Here is a 16,840-nt window from a genome sequence, read left to right as displayed (position 1 = left end):
CCCGGGCCGGCCGGCCGGTGGGCGCGATGAGCCAGGTGCTGGGGAAGCCGCAGCCGCAGGATGAGGACGACGCGGAGGAGGAGGAGGAGGAGGATGAGCTGGTGGGGCTAGCGGACTACGGAGACGGGCCCGACTCCTCGGACGCGGATCCGGACAGCGGCACAGAGGAGGGAGGTGAGCGCCTGGCCCCCGCGTCCTCTGCTCGTGCCCCTTTCCTCCCCTTGGCATCTTCCCGCCCCCAGCCCGGCACCGACTTGGAGGGGGTCCAGGGGAGCGGAGTTGAGGGGTTGGGGTGAGGAGGGACGCCAGAAGCGTGACCTCGAGCTGCCAAATGAGGGAGCGCGGTGCTGGTGGCGGAGGGGCAACCAGGATCGGTGGAAAAGGGGAAGGAGGGAGCAAGCGTCTGGGCCGGAGGAGCGCGCGCTTCTGCCCCCTTCAGAGCCGGTGCCTCCCGCGCCCCTCACCCCAAGTTCTCCGCAGCATCTGGCGGTTGGGGAGGGGAGGGGACCACAGGCGCGCCCTGGGACCTCTCTGCCTGAACGGTGCTGTTGAAGCCAGAGTCAGATGTCGTGGCTAAAAAAAGGCAGCCGGCGGCAGCGTGACTGGCAGGGTCGTCGGCAGCTGCGGGTGTCAGTCTCGCCCCGCGTCGCCGCAGGAGGGGTCCACCCAGGTGTTGGCTGGGGAGACCCGCGGGGCGGCGGGGGGATGCTCGCCAAGCTGTTCTGGGAGTCGCCGAGTGGCCGCAGGTTTCCCGGGATCCACGCAAATACCGTTGTCAGGACACCTTATCTGCTCTCGGTATCACCACCTGGACATGGCAGTGCCTGCCCGGGAGTGAGCGCGCGGCGGGGGAATTCTTTGCCATTGAAGCAAACTCTTTTTCTGTTCTAGAAGCGGGTTTTAGCAGTCGTTCAGCTTGTGGGGGCTTCCTGCGTTTTCTTAAGGTCTAAGGAAGTTGAGAGCCTTTTGGTATTCCAGAAAGGTTAAACTTTTTTAAGTTTCCCTCAGAAGCGAGCAAAAGTTCCTTTATTGTAAGGTCACTTGGAAAGGTCAATAGAAAGCGGCTGTTAAACATGATGTTATTCTCAGTGAAACTGTATGCATCCAAGAGAAGGAACTAACTTTAGTATTTCACACTGAAGAAATCGTGTGAGAGATACAAGTACCTTTGTGACTATTGATTTTTAAAGAACTTTTATTGAGAATTCACTGAACTTATTTTAAATTCTCTATACAAAGCTTTTCTCACGAGGGTAGTTTCATTATTCTACATCTGGCAGGCACGACTTTCAGTGAATCAGAAAGGAAATAAAGTTAACTATGGCTTGCACCTGGTAGATGAGAAAGCAGCCTTCCCACTATGAAAACACTTTTTCATAGTGTTTTCTCTCTTGGGATGATTTGTGCTGATTCCTCATTTGCTTAAACTGATGTGTGCACCTTTGTGCTTTCTGTCTTCTGCACCCCCGGTAATTGGTCTTACCATTGAGCACCAGGCCACATTTTTGTAGATAAAGCCTTTCAGCCCTTTTATTGGAGTCTCTAGAGCTACCTTCTGTAATTAAATTGTTCAGTCGCCTCATTATTATTCAAATTCCATTTGTTAGCTCCTCCCAGATTCTTAGAAGACTCCAGAGAGATGCAGAATAGGGATGTATTAGCAAGGTATTTGAAATGGTGGACACAGTAGGGTGTGTGTGGGATTCTCTTTTTTAAAAAAGAAAAACAGTGGGGGGTGGAGGGGCCACATCCAGGAGGGAAAGCCCTGTAATTTGATACTGTCCTGAGGCCTGGAGGGTCCAGAAAAAGTACTGGATCCCTCATTTATTCTGCAGTTCTTTAAGTGGGCACTTTTAAAATTTGATTTGGGGACTTGAAATTGAAGTGAAATTAAAGCCCTGCTTGAGGGACGGGATTCCCGGAACAAAGGGCTTTCCCAGAGCCCAGACTTCCAGGCTCCTTAGCTGTTAACCTAAAGGCAAACTTGCCTGTAAAACTGATTTTTGGTGACTTGCATAATAAAATCCTTCTGAATGAGCTCTTGGGATCAGCTTGGGATCTTGCTATAAAAGGATTAAATATATTCATATTGTGAGAAAAGCAACATGTTTGCTCGGCAAACTTTGCTTAAGCCTGGTTTCTGTCCACCTGGGCCTGCTGTGGATAGGTGGTCTGCTCAGATTTCCTCCATTATATTTTGACCTCTGTTCTTTCCAGATTTTCCTGGCTTTGACTTTCGGGTTTAGGCCTTGATGCAGAATCTCTGTCAGAACATTTTCTCTCTAGTGGCAGACAGGCTCCTCAGTCAGCAATTCCAGCGAGGACTGTTCCTGATGGCTGTCAGGCCAGCTGATATGGTCTGGGGAGTGGGGTTTGGGAGGGGGAGGTTGGGAGTTGTGACTTCCCTTCCTGTGTGCTTCAAAAGGCTGATTCACGTGTTGCATTATAATCTTGTTTTATTTTTGGTAAAATTTACATTTACTGGTGAAACCCCATCTCTACTAAAAAAAAAAATTACAAAAAAAAAAAAAAAATTAGCCGGCCGTGGTGGTGCACGCCTGTAATCCCAGCTACTCAGGAGGCTGAGGCAGGTGAATCGCTTGAACCTGGCAGGCGGAGGTTGCAGTGAGCCGAGATTGTGCCATTGCACTCCAGCCTGGGCAACAGAGCAAGACTCCATCTCAAAAAAAAAAAAATTTACATTTACCTACTCTCAAACTTAAGAAGTAGAATGTAGGAAAAAAAAAAGGACCTATTCTGAGAAAAGATGTACTTTGAACCACTAGCAAAGCATTTCTCTAATGGACCCCTCTCCCCTTTCACCTTCCTAATAGCTTGGTTTAGTGCCTGCACTTAGTGGAGACCTGGGGCTTTTCCCACTAAGTTCAGAAATCTACCCTGGCAGGTGGGAGGCTGAGGGTGGGATGTGGGACCAACTAGTCTTGCCAGTTAAGTTGCAAAGCAATTTATCAGGAGCTGTGCAAGAGAAGTGGACTGAAGGTGGCTATGTAACGCAGTTTTCATTTCCCTCAGTCTGTGGGACTTATAAAGGAACCTCTGATCTTATTTTTAAACCGAGTGTGCCTTGTAAGTTTTACCACATTGTACTAAGTTTGAAAACATAGGGCAACTAAGGTGAGACTTAAATTGCACTTCTCTGGCTTCCACTCCATATTTTATTCATGAATAGCAAAAGTGTTCTCAGGCACATTAGTTCTGTTAGGGCAGATTTGGGCACCTTTCAACCTTGCTTTCATGGTAGTTAATTACAGGTAAGGTGAGTCTCACCTTCAATCCCCACACTCCAGATAAAACTCCCAGAGGGGAGGCAATGGTTAGGCCGTTAAAAACAATTGCACCAAAAATAATGATTATTTTTAGATTCATGGACTTTAAATCTTTTAATAAATCACTGTGCTTTAAAAACTGTAATAACAAGGAAAGCAGTTACAAGATCATATTTAATCAGAAAGTAAAATTGTTTTCCCCCCAAAACTCCTCCCATTTTTTAGGAGAAACTTGGCTTAACGTAGCTGTTCACCTACAGTCCGGTGAAGTTCAGTCTTTGTCTTCATAGCAGCCTGTGCACACCCTTAGGGTCTGAAGAAGTGACTGTGTGTAGGTTTCTGGAGGCATGAAAGATCCAGGGTCTTCCTTCCTGAAGGATGTAGATGGGGTGAATCCAGCAATTCATATGTATTAATCATTAGTTCATTAATGTCAGCTTTTTGTGGGGAAGGGACTGGGTCTCTCTATGTTGCCTACACTGGTCTCGGACTTATGGGCTCAGGCAATCCTCCTGCTTCAGCCTCCCAGGTAGCTAGGATTATAGGCATGCATGACTGCATGGCTTTTTCCTAAAATATTTAAAAATTATTAGTGACTTCACCTTTTCATTGTTCCTTGGAAGTAGAGATAATGGTTATACTGATACTGAAATCATGGCTCAGAGATACCAGGGGACTTTTCTAGTGCCCTATCATGGGCTAGAAGTGAGCGAAGTTTAGAAGAGGATCAAGTGTGTTGAAATGTAAGCCCCGGCCGGGCGCGGTGGCTCAAGCTTGTAATCCCAGCACTTTGGGAGGCCGAGACGGGCGGATCACGAGGTCAGGAGATCGAGACCATCCTGGCTAACACGGTGAAACTCCGTCTCTACTAAAAAATACAAAAAACTAGCCGGGCGAGGTGGCGGGCGCCTGTAGTCCCAGCTACTCGGGAGGCTGAGGCAGGAGAATGGCATAAACCCGGGAGGCGGAGCTTGCAGTGAGCTGAGATCCGGCCACTGCACTCCAGCCCGGGCGACAGAGCGAGACTCCGTCTCAAAAAAAAAAAAAAAAAAAAAAGAAATGTAAGCCCCTTTTCTTCTAATTCTGCCTTATCGGAAAAGAGCTGGGTTGACTACAGCTTTGGACACAGCTTGTCTCTTGGATTTCCTTCTGGCCCTGGAAATACAGAAGAGTTGGAACAGATGAAACTATGGAATAGTTTAACATGATGTGATCAAAGTTAAACTTTAGGTAAATACTTGTTTGAATGCCTGTATTTAGGGAGTATCTTTTTATATCAGACGTTTTATAAACCTGTGTCAGTGATTCAGGGCATCAGAGAATACTAACTCTCTACTTTTATTAGCGATCTCTTCCATTTTAATACTAGATAGAGGGTAGTCTAATGGAAACAGGAGGCACAAACAACAAGTTCTGGATAAGAGCCAATGGCTTTGGGTTTGAGAGATCATCTTTTGTCTTTCAAAGATAACTGAGTCTGCCCCAAGTTCACCACCTGTGTTATTCAGTCCTCCCCCAGCCCATAGCAAATGCTGGTGACAATCAGTTTCACTTTTAGCATAGCCACTTCGTTCCTGCTCATTTTCTTCTTTCTTTCCTTCTTTTGAGATGGAGCCTCACTCTGTTGCCCATGCTGGAGTGCAGTGGCGCGATCTCAGCTCACTGCAAACCTCTACCTTCTGGGTACACGTGATTCTCCTGCCTCAGCCTCCCCAATAGGTGGGATTGATTACAGGTGCCCACCACAACGCCCAGCTAATTTTTGTATTTTTAGTAGAGATGAGGTTTCACCATCTTGGCCAGGCTGGTCTTGAACTCCTGACCTCAAGTGATCTGCCTGCCTTGGCCTCCCAAAGTGCTGGGATTACAGGCATGAGCCACCGCACCAGGCCTCTCTTTCTTCTCTACCTCCTTTATTCTTTTGGTATTCTTTTATTTTTTTAAAAAATATTTTTTGTTCTCCCTCCTGTGCCATAGCCTTAGAGCTCTCTTGTAATGGCCTTTCCTAGTTCTGCTGTGACACTCAAAAGACAAAAAGTTTTTTCACTTCTGGGCTACAGGGTCCAGGGTGCTTGCTGGTCGACCTTCTCCTCTTGTGGTCCTCCAAGAAAGACTTCGGCTTCGTTTCTCAGTGTGTAAAATAGAGGACTGCGTAAAGCCAACCTTAGTGCACTCTCAAAGTGATGGTTAAAAAGTTTGTAAGAAGGAACATTAGTAAATCAGAACATATTAGTGAAACGGGAAAAGTTCCCTTGTCCCCCTCGCAGGGTGTGTGATGGGGGTCTGGCTTGATTCTTCAGTGCTCCGCTCCTCAAACCTCTAGGGGAGCACACAGATGGGCAGGCTATGGGGCTGCAACCCCACGACAGTGTCTAGGGGTGGATGTTTACAGCTCCTAAAGCCCCAGTGGGCATGTGTTACAGGGTGCTCTTTTAGTTTTGCTGTCTATGGGCTTGTGTTAACCAGCTCAGTCAGACCCTCTACCTGTCACAAAGACAGAGTGCTTTCTGTATCCTGGGTTCTTGCCTTGGAGTACCGGAAGAATCGGATCACACCTGGGCTTGGAGAATGAGTGCAAGACTTTATTGAGTAGAAGTAGCTCTCAGCAGATGGGGGAGCCAGAAGGGAGATGGTTTTCCCCTGGAGTCAGGCAGCTGTTTTCTGACTACTCTGGCCAACCTGGTGTGCTTCCAATGTCCTCTCGACGTCTAGCTGCTTGAATATTCTTCCACCCATCCACTTCTCTTGATTTCCAGCCGCTTGTGTGTTCCTCCACTGATGTGCTCCTCTCGATGTCCAGCTGCTTCTGTGTCTGCCTGGCTAGGCTCTTGGGTTTTTATAGGCACAGGATGGGGATGTGGCAGGCCAGGGTGGTCTTGCAACATTTGGGCTGCAAGTGCCTGACCTCACCTAGGCCTGTTGGAGTGCAGCCCTAGCCAGGGACCACGCCCTCGTCTCTACCTGGCACTTCCCTTCTCCCTTCCAAATCATTTAAAGGGACCACACCCTTCCCTTCCCAGCACTCCCCTTATCATTAGGACTGCTACTGAATACATATGTTAAGGAAATATTCATATGTGGTATTTATCATGTTTTTAAATTATCTGCCAGTGTGATTTGAGAGGATTTCATAAAGGTTTAGTTTTCATGCATAAATAAAAGAATCACCTTCAAAAATCTTTATGCCTTTGAAAAATATGTGTTCTGTTTGCATTTAATTTTCCCTGCTAAGTAGTTAATCAAATGGACAGTGAATCTTCATGATTTTTGCATAGCTCTTGTTAGTAGTAGTATTATTATTCATATGATTCATTCCCACTTGGGTTAGAATTTGTTGTTGAACTCTTGGGTCTTGAATGTATAAGTAGTTCCATTGATCAACATAAGCTCCAGAAATTTAAAGGAGCCACAGAGAAAGTTGCAAATAGAAACACACCAGAGGCCTCTTCCTAAAACCATAAGCACATAGAGGCTTAAGCCTTTGTTGATCCCACAGAATACTAATAGCGAAGAAATTCTAATTTTCCCTTAAGGTTGAATGAGCCTCTTACTATAGTCACATTCCACTGAAGACCCTCTCGTTGCCTAGGCTTGGAGTGGGAAAAAAGGAAGAGGAGTGAGTGTGTGTGTTTGTGTGCCTGTGTGTGTGTCCTTGTGTGCCTGTGTGTGTGTCCATGTGTATGCTGATAGAGGAGGAAATGAAGGCTCATGGGCAAGGGGACATGTATGGGGTCACATAGCTAGTAAATGGAGAGCTGGGACTTGAACCCTAGTCTGACACTAACACCGTGCTTTTTCAGCCATTCCACTTGCCATCACTTCGCCACTACGTTATCTTAATTCTTGCATTAAATAGTTTATTTTCCTGTTTTGAGCCTGTTCAAAGATGTTACCTCTCAGAGAACTCTCCTTAATTATAATAGTTCTCAATCGTATAATGCACTAGAATTTGTGAAGTGCGTTTCATATGATATCTCATTCTTCCTGGAGAGACCCTTGAGCTTAGGATGGCAGGGCCAGCCTTAAGAGCTGTGTAAGGAGGTGAACATTGGCTTTCAATTCCCATTTTCCTGATTTCTGGTTTCTTCTTTGTTGTAAGCATTCCTAACCCTCAGATCAGTCAGGCAGGGTCCCCAGGCAGCCCTGTTTTACTCAAGGCCCTGATCCATCTTTTTCTCCCTTCTTTTTCTATTTACTAAGGCCTGTTGGTTTTTGACAGGGCTCTGCTGGTTACTGGATAATTCTGGATTAAGTGATTAGCCTTCAGGTATTAAAGACTGATATGGCCCAATTTGATGACTCCTCCCCATAGTGCTGTTCCTTGGGTGATTGAATTTCCTGGGGTCTACAGCAGTCCAGTTTGAAGGCTGGGCTCTTTGGGCAATCTGGGTATTGATAGCACCAAGTGTAGGAGATGTGAGGTCTATTTGGTGTCCCTGACCACAGTAAATAAACCTTCACCTAGGCATAAAGCTGATCCTCTTGATACCCAGTTCCAAGTGCTGATCTGGGCCAAAGTCAGACGTGAAGTTTCTTTTTAAAGCTTCAGTTAATTTAGCCTCAAATTCTGCTCAGTCACTTTCACGTAATCATCTCAACAAACATCTATTGAGTGTTTGCTGTGGGTAAGCACTGCGGCCTCAGTTTGTTTTAACAACAATTTTAATTTTGTTAAGTTACAAACTGCAAAATTGTGTGTTCGTATTTTTCTATAGTTTGTGTTACACAGGCTATTGGGCCCAAATGTTAGACTAATAGGAACAAAGCCCCCTTTGGAATATAATATTAAAATTTTATAGAAAGGTAGAAGTTACTTACCAATACCTAATACCCCTTCAAATGACAACTGTTTTTTATTCTTCAAGGATGTGTGTAATAACCCATGTGGGAAAAATGGCAAAAGGCCACATTGATGTTTTCTGAATATAGAGAATAAAGATTTAAATCAAGAAGTTGTCAGGCGCAGTGGCTCATGCCTGTAATCCCAACACTTTGGGATGCCAAGGTGGGAGGATTGCTTGAGCCCAGGTGTTCAAGACCAACCTGGGCAACATGGCAAGACCCTGCTTCTAACCACCACCCCTCCCCCCAAAAAATTAAAAAATTAAAATATTAGCCAGCTGTGGTAGAGGTGGTGTGTCCTCGCTACTTGGGAGGCTGAGGCAGGAGAATCACTTGAGCCCAGGAGTTTGAGGCTGCAGTGAGCTGTGATTGAGCCACTCACTGAACTCCAGCCTGAGTGACAGAGTGAGACCCTCTCTCGCAAAAAAAAAAAAAGAAAAAGAAAAAGAAAACCAATCAAGAATTCGGTTATCATCCATGGCCATACACACACACACACACACACACACACACAGCTATATATATAATGTATATATCCCCAGGTAAAGACCACTTTGTTGCCTTATAATATTCCACAGACATAAAGGTTCTCAATGCCTGGATGTTCCCTAAGTACCTTTGAATTGGTACTTTATGTCTTGACAGTTTTTAAAAATGTCATTATGGTAAAAGCACCTAACATGAGATCTGCCTTAATAAGTTTTTAAGCATACAATACGCTCTTGTAGGTACCCTGTTGTATATCAGATCTCTAGAGCTTACTCAGCCTGCTTGACTGAAACATCATGGCCATTGATGAGTACCTGCATGGGAGGTGTCACTGACATTTGTAAAGGATGAGTGTTACCACCTTGAGATGGTAACTGACATTTGTAAAGGATGAGTGTTACCACCAGCAACCGCTGGTTGATGAGAGGTTGGAGTGGGTTAGTTTTTGAGCTGTGGCCAAGGCTGAAACTCCTCAAACATGCCCTCACTTTCACCCAATGAGGTCGGGGGAAAAGGACCATCAGGCATGGGCTAGCTCAGCAGCCTCTATTCCCTGCTTCAAGCCTGTCACATTCTTACCTCCCTTCTGAGGCCCTGGGTCCTTTCCCAACGTAAGCTGCAGACCAGCAAGCCCCTCAGACTCAACAAGTTCAAATACTTTTTCAGCTTCGTCCCCCTAACCTTCTTGGTGAATGGGTTGCCAGGTCAGGAACCCAGGGCTTCTGTCTCCTTTGTCCTCCATGCCTCATGTGACACAGATTTGAGCTCACAAGTCCATTTCTTCTGCGGGTTTCCACAGCCTGTGCCTTAGTTCTTTGTCATTCATGTTCTAGAACAACCTCCTAATTCCATCCTGGCTCCCGCAAGGGAGTCTGTTTCTGGAGTGAACTTAATGAAATGTAAATCACATTAATCTCCCCTTAAAATCCTTAGTGATTTCCAGGCCGGGCTTGGTGGCTCACGCCTGTAATCCCAGCACTTTGGGAGGCGGAGGCTGGCAGATCCTGAGGTCAGGAGTTCAAGACCAGCCTGGCCAACATGGTGAAACCTCGTCTCTACTAAAAATACAAAAATTAGCCAGGCATGCTGGTGCTTGCCTGTAATCCCAGCCACTCGGGAGGCTGAGGCAGGAGAATTGCTTGAATCCGGAAGGTGGAGGTTGCAGTGAGCTGAGATTGCGCCACTGCACTCTAGCCTAGGCAACAGAGCAAGACTCCGTCCCCCTATCCCCCCACCAAAAAAAATTCTGAGGATTTCCTCAATGCTTTCAGGGTAAAATCCAAACATCCCAGCATCACACTCCTGAACTAGCCAGTCACCTCTCCATCAACCAATTTCTTCAAAGATATATATTGAACTCATGCCATGTGCTACCTTGTATTTTGCCTGTGCATATGTGAGAGAGACAAACAAAAAACAAGTAAACAAACAGGAAGACAAACATACTAAAGATGGACTATTAATAGTAATAAGGACTATTAAAAAGGCACAGGGTTATGGCCCAGGAAGTGATAGTGCCTGATTTAGCAGTGGGGGTGACATTGCAGCTGGGCTGAACTGGAGAAGGAGCTCTTCTAGGTGGAGGGAAGAGCAAGGTGAGACCCTGAGGTGAGGAACTTTCTGGAAGGCCAGTGTTGCTGAGGAGAGGGAACAAGTGGAGAAGATGAACCAGGCATGGGTGAGGGGGAGAAGAAGGCATTTGGATTTTATTCTAAATGCTGTGGGGGGCCGGGCAAGGTGGTTCACACCTGTTATCCCAGCACTTTGGGAGGCTGAGGCAGATGGATGATCCGAGGTCAGGAGTTCGAGACCAGCCTGGTTAACATGGTGAAACCCTGTCTACTAAAAATATAAAAATTAGCTGAGTGTGGTGTCAGGCGCCTGTAATCCTAGCTACTCGGAAGACTGAGGTAGGAGAATCACTTGAACCCGGGAGGCAGAGGTTGCAGTGACCTGAGATCGTGCCACGGCACTCTAGCCTGGGCAATAGAGCAACACTCTATCTCAAAAAAAAAAAAAGAAAAAAAAAAATGCTGCGGGGAAGCCCCTGGGCAGTGTTGCCTCATCTTGCCTTCAAACTGCATTCCCTAACCTCCAGTTTCCTGAACTTGCAAATCTCTTCCTGGAACAACCTTTCCCTCATTCATCTGGTCCATGCCTCCTCTTCTTTAAGACTCAGATATTACTCCTCCAGGGAGCCTCTCTCAGTGCCTAGAACACCTAGCTGGCCGTGCATGGTAATTGCCAGTTTCTCATGTCTGTATTCCCCTCTGATTGCTGGGGGATGAATCGTTTTTCTTTGTGTCTGCAGCCCTGCCTCACGCTTGGCCAGTGTTCAGGGAACCTTCCTGAAATGAGAACAAACTGCCCTCTTGTACATTTCATCTCACTACGGCAACTTCCTGGGTAGGTTGAAGGGGAGCCCTCCCATAGCGGATTTTTAAAGACTTGTCCCCTGATTGCTCCTTTTAGTGGGGCTGTCATGTTTCATTCTCTTTTGCCTGCCTAGAAGCCTGAGACAGAGCTTAATGCTTAGGGAGGTGTTGGTGGAGAAAGCCCAGCCTTCTGCAGGAGGCTGAGAGGCTGAGGTGCCTCCCTTACTGGCATAAGCTCTCTGCCTCTTGTACTCCAGAGAATTTTTTTTTTTTTTTTGGTGCCTGTCCTTGAACCCCGGATCCTCAGATTAACGCTTTACCGGGGCTAAGCTACCCGGGCTTTATGAGAAGATACTTGAGGAGAGGGTGGGAGGAGATTAGAGGGAAGATTTTTGTCTGCAGTCCATTTCTGATATATAAGAAACCTTTCCTGATGTAAAGTCGTGGCCTACAACATTTTTTACCCTTGCCCACAGTAAAAAACATTTATACTCTGAATGAGTACCCACATACATGTAAATAAACCCAAGAAGGTTTCACTAAGCTGTATTTTTACTCTTATGCTATACCATGTGCTCCAATATTTTCTAGTTTTTTTCTTTTTAAATGTCTTTGTTGTTGTTTAATGCTGTTGCTGTTTAATCCCCACAAATTGATTTTATGAAGACTAATGTGTTCTGACTTAAGGTTTGGAAATCACAGATATAAAATATTTGAAGAGCAGCTGGAATGAAGCCATTTTGTAGAACACCTCAAGGAGAAGTTCCCCTGTAAATTTTAATTCATGAGACATGCAAATTAGACTACAGTTTAGTATTAAATGTTACAGACAGAGAGCTGATTGGTGGTGAAGGTTCTGGGTGAGCACTCAGATGACCAGTCATATGATCTTGGGCAGGTTCCTTCCCCGAGATTCCTCAGGGGTAGAACAGACTTATGCTCCCTCACTAGGCCGGTGAAGTTTGTAGAAATGTCCAGCCCAGACCGGGAACGGTGGCTCATGCCTGTAATCCCAGCACTTTGGGAGGCTGAAGTGGGAGGATCACTTCAGCCTAGGAGTTCCAGACCAGCCTGGGCAACATAGGGAGACGTCGTCTCCACAAAAAGAAAAAAAAAAAAAATAGCTGGGCATGGTGGTACAGAGTGCAATGGCATTATCACAGCTTACTGCAGCCTTGACTTCTGGGCTCAGGTGATCCTCCCACCTCAGCCTCCTGAGTAACTGGACTATAGGCACGAGCCACCACAACCTGCTAATTAAAAATATATGTATATTTTTAGTAGAGAGAGGGTTTTGCCATGTTGCCTAGGCTGGTCTCGAACTCCTGGGTTCATGCAATTTGCCCTCCTTGGCCTCTCAAAGTGCTGAGATTATAGGCATGAGCCATTGTACCCAGCCTACACAGCGTATTTCCATACACCCTAGCTGATTGTAATAAAATGCATCTGTTCGGAACTAGGGAGTCCCTGCAAAGTTGATGGTGTTCTTGCTGATCCAGGCCACCCTTTCTCAGCTGTTTAATGGTTGGTGGCCCGTGCTTGAATTTGGCAGGCAGGGAAAAGGAAATATTTCCAGCTGTATGTGTTGTTGCAGCCGTATGTGTATTTAGTTCCCCAGCGTTTCTGTGTATGTAAACATGCATGCATACTCCCTCCCTGCTTCACAGTGGTGTCTGTCACCTCGCCACCCTCCCAGGAGGAGGAGATTCAACTTCTACAGGTCATCAGCGTGGATGATCATGCCACATAGAGACTTACAGACTGTGCTGGAGAAACATTAAAATCTACACCCATATCTAGCAGTATAAATTGGGAAGAAAGGCATTTATAAACACATGAATATTTTTGCACTTGCACATAATTTAACGAGGAGTTTTGCTTGCATTAATTGGGTGCAGTGTTGCACAGCAGAAAGAGAATGCATAGACTGTGAGTGGGCCAGTCCTCAGTTTGAATGTTACTTGACCTGTCTAAGCCTGTAAACTTTAAGTCAAATTAGAGTAGAGTTTAGTATTTAATGTGACAAATAGAGAACTGATTGGTGGTAAAGGCTCTGATTGGTGGTGAAGGCTCTGGTGGTGAGGGCTCTGGGTGAGCACTCCAGCGAAACCAGAATTTCTTCACCTGTGAAATGGGGATAATAATATCTGTTTTTTTTTTTTTTTTTTTTTTTTGAGACAGAGTCTCGCTCTGTCACCCAGGCTGGAGTACTGTGGCCGGATCTCAGCTCACTGCAAGCTCCGCCTCCCGGGTTCACACCATTCTCCTGCCTCAGCCTCCCGGGTAGCTGGGACTACAGGCGCCCGCCACCTCGCCCGGCTAGTTTTTTGTAGTTTTTAGTAGAGACGGAGTTTCACCGTGTTAGCCAGGATGGTCTTGATCTCCTGACCTCGTGATCCGCCCGTCTCAGCCTCCCAAAGTGCTGGGATTACAGGCTTGAGCCACCACACCCGGCCTCAATATCTGTTCTTGAAGGAGCGTGAGTGGGATGAAGCGTGTAGAGTGCATAAAGTAGTGGCTGGCACATTGTAGGCACCTTCATACATGATAGCCATTAGTTCTCATTGCATGCATATTTTCCTGTTCCATGCAAGGCATTGTGCCTTTGCTCACATTTGGACTTCCCTCTTCTGGAGGACCTCCTGCCCACTCCTCCAAATTCTGCAGTACTTTAAATCTGCATTCATAATCTGTGTGATCCAGTGGGTCTCTCCCTTGGCCCACAAGCATTTCCCTGTACTTTGCATTGATTTAACACTTGCTGTTTGGGAGGTGATAGCAGAGCAACTATAACTGTTAAGGTTTCTGTTCTTATCTCTGAGGTTACATTTTTTTAAATAACAACTGTAACTGTCAATTACAATTAATTGACATAAAATAACACATATTTGATACATTTTCACACATGTATGCACCTGTGAAACCATCAGCACAATGAAGACAAAGAACACATCTATCACTTCCAAACATTTTCCCATACCTCTTCCTCCCTCTGACCTTTCCTTACTACCTACTGCCTCTTCCATTTCTTTTTTTCTTTTTTAATTTTTGAGATGGAGTTTTGCTCTTGTCACCCAGGCTGGAGTGCAGTGGCGCAATCTCAGCTCACTGCAACTTCTGCCTCCTGGGTTCAAGTGATTCTCCTGCCTCAGCCCCCCAAGTAGCTGCGATTACAGGCACCCACCACCATGCCAAGCTAATTTTTGTATATTTAGTAGAGACAGGGTTTCGCCATGTGGGCCAGGCTAGTCTTGAACTCCTGACCTTAGGTGATCCACCCACCTTGGCCTCCCACAGTACTGGAATTACAGGTATAGGCCACTGTGCCCAGCCCTGCCTCTTCCATTTATTAGGTAACCACTGATATGCTATTTGCCACTGTGGATTAGATTAGTTTACATTTTTAAAAAAGAAATTTATGAAAGAGAGAGATTCATCCAGGTTGTGTGTATCAATACTTAATTTTTTTATTGCTGAGATGCACCACAATTTGTGTATCTAGTCACCTGCTGATGGACATTTGGGTTGTTTCCAGTTTTTGATTATTACAAATAAAGTTATTATGAATCTTTGTGTACGTTTTATATGGACAAAAACTTTCATTTCCCTTAGGTAAAAACTCAGCAGTGGAATGGAAGGAATAATAAGATAGGTGTATTTCTTAAGAAACCACCAAACTGCTTTCCAAAACAGAATCATTTTACATTTCTACCAGCAGTGTATGAGAGTTCTGGTACCTCCACATCCTTGCCAACACTTGTTACTCTGTGTCTTCCTAATTTTAGCCATGTTAGTGGGCATGTAATAGTATCTCATTATAGTTTTGATTTATATTTTATAATGATTAATGATGTATTGAGTATCTTTTCCTATGCATTTTTACCTTCCATAAATCTTCTTGGGCAAGTTGTCTCTTCAAATCTTTTGCTTGTTTCACTTTTAAAATTGGGTCAGCCGGGTGTAGTGGGTCATACCTGTAATCCCAGCACTTTGGGAGGCTTGAAGTCAGGAGTTCGAGACCAACCTGGCCAACATGGTGAAACCCCGTCTCTACTGAAAATACAAAATTAGCAGGGCATGGTGGTGCGTGCCTGTAATCCCAGCTACTTGGGAGGCTGAGGCAGGAGAATCACTTGAACCCGGAGGTGGAGGTTGCAGTGAGCTACGATCGTGCCACTGCACTCCAGCCTGGGTGACAGAGCGAGACTCCATCTCAAAAAAACAAACAACAAAAAAAATTGGGTCATTGGTTGAGTGCAGCAGCTCATGCCTGTAATCCCAGCACTTTGGGAGGCTGAGGTGGGTGGATTGCTCGAGCCCAGGAGTTCAAGACCAGTCTGGGCGACATGGCGAAACCCCATCTCTACAAAAAATTAGCTCAGCGTGATGGGGCGTGCCTGTAGTCCCAGCTCCTCTGGAAGCTGAGGCAGGAGGATCGCTTGAGCCTGAGAGGTGGAGGTTGCAGTGAGCTCTGATTGAGCCACTGTACTCCAGCCTGGGCAACAGAGCAAGACTGTCTCAGTAAATAAATAAATAAATAAAATAAAATGGGGTCATTTGTTTCCTTATTAATGAGTTTTGAGAGTTCTTCATATATTCTGCATACAAGTCCCTTCCCAGATACATGATTTGCAGATACTTTCTTCTCGTCTGTCTTGTCTTTATTACTTAACAATGTCATTTGATGTTTTTCCTTTACTTGATTATTACATTTTTGAGAATTGCTGCTGTCTTTTAAGTCCCAACAGATTCTTCATTTGTGGATTTGTTGTGCTTTTCTTTCTTTTTATTTTTTTTTTAGTTTTCATGGGTATTGAAGTTTTATTTTAATAAAATCTAGTTTACCAATTTTGGGGGGAGGGTGTCATATCTAAGAAAATTTTCCCTAATGGAAAGTCATAAATATTTTATCCTAGAAGTTTCATAGTTTTAGGTCTTACAGTTAGGCCAAGCAATTTTGAGTTGATGTGAGTTGAATTTTTTTTTTTTTTGGCATATGGATGTGCAGTTGGTCCATCAGTCATTTGGTGAAAATGACTGTCCTTTCTTCATGGAAGTGGCTTTACCTCTTGGTTAAAAATCAGTTGTCTGTGTGTGGGGGGGTTTATTTCCCTGTCTGTTCCAGCGATCTATTTGTCTGTCTTTTTTTTTTCTTTTTTTTTGAGACGGAGTCTTGCTCTGTCACCCAGGCTGGAGTGCAGTGGCCGGATCTCAGCTCACTGCAAGCTCCGCCTCCCGGGTTTACGCCATTCTCCTGCCTCAGCCTCCCGAGTAGCTGGGACTACAGGCGCCCGCCATCTCGCCCGGCTAGTTTTTTTTGTATTTTTTAGTAGAGACGGGGTTTCACCGTGTAGCTCAGGATGGTCTCGATCTCCTGACCTCGTGATCCGCCCGTCTCGGCCTCCCAAAGTGCTGGGATTACAGGCTTGAGCCACCGCGCCCGGCCTTATTTGTCTGTCTTTACACCAACACTTATAGTTTGGACTGAATTTCTAAGTTTCTCTAAGATGGGAACCATGTTTTACGTATCTTTTTGTCTAACCAACACTTACCAAGCAACTACTTTGGGCCCATTAACCCACATTTTTATTGTATGCATAAAACAGAAACTCTAAGAGCACAGCTGAAAGAGAAAATGTGGAATTGAGATCACAATTTAAGGAGTATTTTATATTTTGAAACATTTGTGTTTGGCAAATAAAGTGAAAGGGAATATGAAAGGTTTTCAGTGAACTTGTGCCTCTTTGGAATTAAACTTAAAGGTCCAAGCTTTGTAAATTAAAACATAAAACAGTGTGTCAGTGTCAGTTGTTGTCTCTTTTTACTTTGTAAATTTTGTTTTATTTA

General features: G+C 45.2%; 1 protein-coding gene across 1 annotated transcript in view; it reads left to right on the top strand.

Annotated features, from left to right (window-relative positions):
- Positions 1-6: 6 nt before the first annotated feature.
- The window catches only part of RRAGD (Ras-related GTP binding D), a 43,539-nt gene continuing 26,705 nt past the window's right edge, over positions 7-16,840 (top strand). The window contains exon 1 of the mRNA XM_011941927.1: positions 7-174. Coding sequence (XP_011797317.1) covers positions 27-174 — 148 coding nt within the window. The 5' untranslated portion in view covers positions 7-26. The remainder of the gene's footprint in view (positions 175-16,840) is intronic.

Source organism: Colobus angolensis, unplaced genomic scaffold, assembly GCF_000951035.1.
Source record: "Colobus angolensis palliatus isolate OR3802 unplaced genomic scaffold, Cang.pa_1.0 Scaffold203, whole genome shotgun sequence".
NCBI lineage: Eukaryota > Metazoa > Chordata > Mammalia > Primates > Cercopithecidae > Colobus > Colobus angolensis.
The sequence above is the reverse complement of the archived record's forward strand: the minus strand, read 5'-3'. Positions and strand labels throughout refer to the sequence as shown.